Source organism: Lactuca saligna, chromosome 1 (assembly GCF_052625555.1).
Source record: "Lactuca saligna cultivar CGN05327 chromosome 1, ASM5262555v1, whole genome shotgun sequence".
NCBI classification, from domain to species: Eukaryota; Viridiplantae; Streptophyta; class Magnoliopsida; order Asterales; family Asteraceae; genus Lactuca; species Lactuca saligna.
The window spans coordinates 46,755,991-46,760,743 of record NC_136417.1 but is presented as its reverse complement, the minus strand read 5'-3'; the positions used below and the strand labels follow the sequence as shown (position 1 = coordinate 46,760,743).

General features: G+C 35.8%; 1 protein-coding gene across 1 annotated transcript; it reads left to right on the top strand.

Annotated features, from left to right (window-relative positions):
- The first annotated feature begins 356 nt into the window (after positions 1–356).
- On the top strand, positions 357–3,971 carry LOC145005820 (uncharacterized). The gene is made up of 10 exons (XM_078964942.1): positions 357–415; positions 489–717; positions 942–1,082; positions 1,144–1,313; positions 1,398–1,531; positions 1,618–1,795; positions 1,869–2,412; positions 2,816–2,928; positions 3,010–3,250; positions 3,345–3,971. The coding sequence occupies exons 1-10, from the start codon at positions 357–359 to the stop codon at positions 3,594–3,596; spliced, it is 2,061 nt and encodes a 686-aa protein (XP_078821068.1). The 3' UTR covers positions 3,597–3,971.
- The last annotated feature ends 782 nt before the right edge of the window (positions 3,972–4,753 follow it).

The following is a 4,753-nucleotide window of genomic DNA, read 5'->3' as shown; positions in this document are numbered from 1 at the left end:
TAAACGATCTTAAAAATGACATGGAACGTGAAATTGATACACGTGAAATTGATAAATATTTTTGGCTTTATAACACCGATTCGTATGGAAAGCCTTTGCCTATCCACCTTGAAAAACAAAATTCGATACCTATTACCGCCCATACTCTAGTATCATGACGTCACGCATAAGAATTGAAGGAGATGCCAGAATGCCCCCACTCAATTCCTGCATGTCCGCCACGTTGCACTACCATGGACAATGCGCAGAACTCACTCATCCACATCAAGCTTGTTCCTACGCGCCGATTTGACGAGATCGGGACCTATAAAAGCAAATTTGTTCATCTAAGAACTTGAACAATATATAAGATTACTATGGATAAGAAGAAACATCTATCTACCATTGCTAACAGTGTTCTTCAGCGATGTGCTGTGTATGTAATTTACTGATTACCTGAGGAAATAGATCGAAATTTAATTTTGATGTAGAGTTGGATTTATTTGTAGGAGATTGGAAACGTCAGTGAACGACTTAGTGGGAGAATTCGAGAGCGTATGGAAGCCGGATATGGGAGGATACTCGAGAAAATTAATAGAGTATTGTGCTGCTAAGGTGCTCAACGAAATGTGCAGGAACCTCGAAGAAGCGATTACGGAAGGAACTTTCAATCGGTTCACCTTCGACATGATGCTTGCTTGGGAAACGCCTAGTTCTGCCCATGAAGAGTCTCATAGGGTACGCATGAATCATGATTTTCATTTTTGGGGGCAAAATCATGCTCAAATTTCCAAAAACTTCGGATACCTTATCATTTATCTTATAACAAGATCAGTGTATTAGTGCTGAATTAGCATTCGTGTTATTAATTCCGTTGCTTATTAACCGTGTCATTCCTTAAAATAGTAACGATTCGTTCTAAAACACACTGGCAAATCTTCAATTGCTAATTTTGCATTCAGGAGTATGTAGCCAAGGAGAAAGAAGACATGAGGGAAATACCTGCAACTGTCAAATCGACGAATGAGCAGGATGACATCTCTCTGTTCTACTCAGACATCATGCCATTGCTTGTACAGCAATTTTTTTTACTTTCATCTAGTGTTCAAACAATTATAATCTGCTAGCTGTGAGTTGGTATTCTGAATTTCTGATATGCTGTAGGTTGATAATGAACCAAGTGTCGGAGATGATGCATTCGTGTGGTTGGCATCACTAGTCCCTTTAGTCGCCGATTTCGTCAATGGAAGATTCACTTTCGAAACACTAACTATATCCACAGCAAATCGTCTACATTTCCCTGCCTACGACATATTCATTAAAGAAATCGACAAGTAATCATTTCAAATCTTATTTTATCCTTCTACATACAATCTACTCCCCTTTCTATCTGAATAAAAAATTGGGTCTTTTTATAGATGCATAAAGCATTTGCAAAACCAAGCAACACCGAAGAACGTAGTCATGGCAGATGACGAGTACATACTCCACGTTGAGGGAACTGCAAGTTCACAAAGAGTCATCCGCCATATCGGTGGACAAAGTTGGCCTGGTAATTAACTAATTCGTCTTCATTTCTCCTTTTTCTTTCTTTTCGAAAACATCATCGTTTATCAATGGGTTCTCTGATATCTATAGGTAGGCTCACATTAACGAACTACGCTCTCTACTTTGAGACCTCGGGAATCATATCTTATGAAGACGCATTCAAACTTGATCTATCAAAGGACATAGAACAGTCTATAAAACCAGCATCCACAGGTCCATTGGGTGCTCCTCTTTTCGACAAAGCCATCATATACGAGTCCTCTGAGCTGTAAGATTACTACTTTCATAACTGGTTTTACCTTTCTTGACTTGAGTTGACTTTTTCTTTTTGGAGTTTTTAGAGAAGAGAGTGTTGAAATCGAGTTTCCAGAGATGACTAGCTCAACGAGACGTGACCATTGGCTTGCTATTGTGAAGGAAATCATGTTACTGCATAAATTTTTAGCAAAATTTAAAGTGGAATCACCCCTACAAAAATGGGAGATGCATGCGAGGACTATATTGGGGATCATAAGACTCCATGCAGCGAGAGAAATGCTTAGAATTTCTCCTCCTGATCCGAAAAGTTTCCTTATTTTTCCTTTATTTGATGAGCTGCCTACAGGGAGTAATGTGCTACAAGAAGTTGCTGAAAGTTTGAAAACAGTGGACATTGGGCACCCGTGTAGTGCTACATCAGTACTTCGCAACTTAAATGTCTCCCAAGGTTGTACTCAACACACAGAAAAGGAAACGGGAATTGCAAATAACAGACCAGACAATCTAGAATCGTTGGAAACAGCTGTTGAACAAGTGAGAGAGGAAGCAAAAGAGATCAATATTGCAAAAGCTAAGGCTGATGAGTTGAAAGATGAAGGAATTGGCAATAGTGCGCTTGTATTAATGGTACGTCTCTATTTGAAAACAAAGGGGTGTTTGATTTGTTGGTTTTCGTGGAGTCCAGTCGGAATTGAAATTCAATTCCATTCCAATTGTGCTTCTTATTTACTGGATTTTGTTGGATTTGGCGACAACTGAATTCAATTTCATTCAAATAGCATCGCTCCAATCGCATGTTTATTCCATTCCGTTTCAATCGCATGTTTATTCCATTGAACAGTGCTTTTGGTTCCCTAGATTCACAGGGTTTGGCTGGAATTGATCCAATTTGGTTTCAAATACCCGACTACCCTTTGAAATCGAATTCCCAACTTTTCCTTGTTAAAAATACTCGATTACCATTTTTAACGCTAGGATTATATAAACCGAATCCCATCTAGCCACTTGATCTACATATTATTGTGTGCAGGAGCTGGTGAAACCATTGAAAGGTGCATTACCATGGTTTAAAGAGATCATGCAATGGGAAAGACCAGCATCAACCCTAATAGTGATCGGAATCACTCTCCTAGTCGTTTACAAGTAAGTCTCTTATCGAATCAAATCAAGTTCAGAATGAATAATATAAAACTAAGAAAAATTAAAAGTCGTTTGTGGTTTCAGAGAATGGGTTGGAATAGCTATGGCAGCGTTCTTAATGTGGGTAGTTTCAAAGATGATTTGGGCAAGAAAACATGAAATAGGCAAGAACACCAAATTTGTAGTGTGTACAGCTTCCGATCAAACAACAATGGAAAGCATAGTATCAGCACAACACGGACTCAACACAGTCTACAACATCATGCAATCGACAAACATCTCGATATTGAAAATTTGGTCGATACTGTTGTCCAATGCCCCCAAGGTAATCATTAAACTCGATTGTTATTCGGTTTCTACTTATGAGTGTTATAAATTTTTATTTTATTATTTTGTTTGTGTTTGATGGTTTGATGAAGCACACGGATATGGTGATTACGGGAATGACGGGGTGTGCGATAGTGTTGGCGGTGGTTCCTGTTAAGTTTATGATTATGGCGGTTGTGGTGGTGATGTTTGCAGTGACATCCAAGTTGGGGAAGGGTATGAGGAAGAGGAAGAATGATATGGGGAATCGGAGATTACAGGGATGGTGGGATTCCATTCCTGTTGTTCCTGTTGAAATTGTGGATAAGGTTGAAGAGATTCCTAAGGCGACCAAAGTGGACTAGGGAGCAACTGGTGTTGTTATGTTGTTTGAAGAGAATCAGCGAATCGGAGATGTGGTAAAGGTTCGGAAGTGTGTGCAAAAATCGAATTTAAAACAGAAAGAGATGGTAACTGGAACCTTATAGTAAGTAGTCCGGTTTGAAGGATGAAAACTTCAAAGAGATTTAGTTATGTATAAAAGTAGTTTGGTCTGATTTGATTTAGTGTAGACGGATCTTATTGTTAAGAACCAAACCTAGTGGAGTTGTGTTGTAATATCTTTCATTTTCAGTAGCTGTAAATTAGGAGATCGATAAATAAAAATGTCATGTTAAAATGATGAGACTCAAATAAGGAAATGGGACTTAAATAAAGAAGGTTTGTTGTTTTAGTTTAAATTTGTTAATTTTTGTAAACAGGAATTGCTTTGCATGGATGATTTGGTTTGCGTTTAAGTAAGGAGTTTTATTTGGTTGGGCTAAATAAGGTGTTAGATATTTATAATCGAAACTAACTTAATTATCTATTAAAAAATTATTATTTTCTTTTTAATCTATACAACTCAATTAATTATACTAGTATTATTTATGATCAACTTTTATTATATTGTACAATTTACATATTATCTTTTATTCAACTTATAACCTAATTGTTTGTTATTTTTTTATTCAATTTATAACTCAATTTTATTGTCTTTTATTCAATTTATAACCCAGTTTTTCTATTTTCTTTTATTCAATTTATAATCCCCATTGGGTTCTTCTATTTGTTCAGAAAAGAAACTAGAGACAAGAAAACATCTTTGATTATAAAGGCAATTTATTAGAAATTCTTAAAATATATCAATATTATTTTATATATTTTAGTATATTTTGTTTATTTTTTTAATAAAGTAAAATAATATTAATTACAAAATAATGTTTAACTAGAAAGAATTATAGATAAATAAATAAACGAAAAAGAAAAAGAAACTGATGACATTCATCAAAGGTTTTAGATGAATTGTTTATGTCTTTTATATGGCAACCAACCAAATATTTGATCGCCAATGGGTAAGTATAAACAAATTTTGGACCAACTAATTAAAACTCAAGAGTGAGTTAAATCATCCAGCCTTAATATAATATTGTTAATTAAACGAGTTTGGGTAGAGCTTCTGTACAATTTTGATAAATAAGTT

What these genes read in the sequence shown, in the direction of transcription:
- LOC145005820 (XM_078964942.1), top strand. Translation starts at nt 357, where the DNA reads ATGGATAAGAAGAAACATCTATCTACCATTGCTAACAGTGTTCTTCAG. An exon ending in TTCATTAAAGAAATCGACAA is followed by an intron (nt 1,314 to 1,397) that starts GTAATCATTTCA and finishes GTCTTTTTATAG; the next exon opens with ATGCATAAAGCATTTGCAAA. An exon ending in ATAGTGCGCTTGTATTAATG is followed by an intron (nt 2,413 to 2,815) that starts GTACGTCTCTAT and finishes TATTGTGTGCAG; the next exon opens with GAGCTGGTGAAACCATTGAA.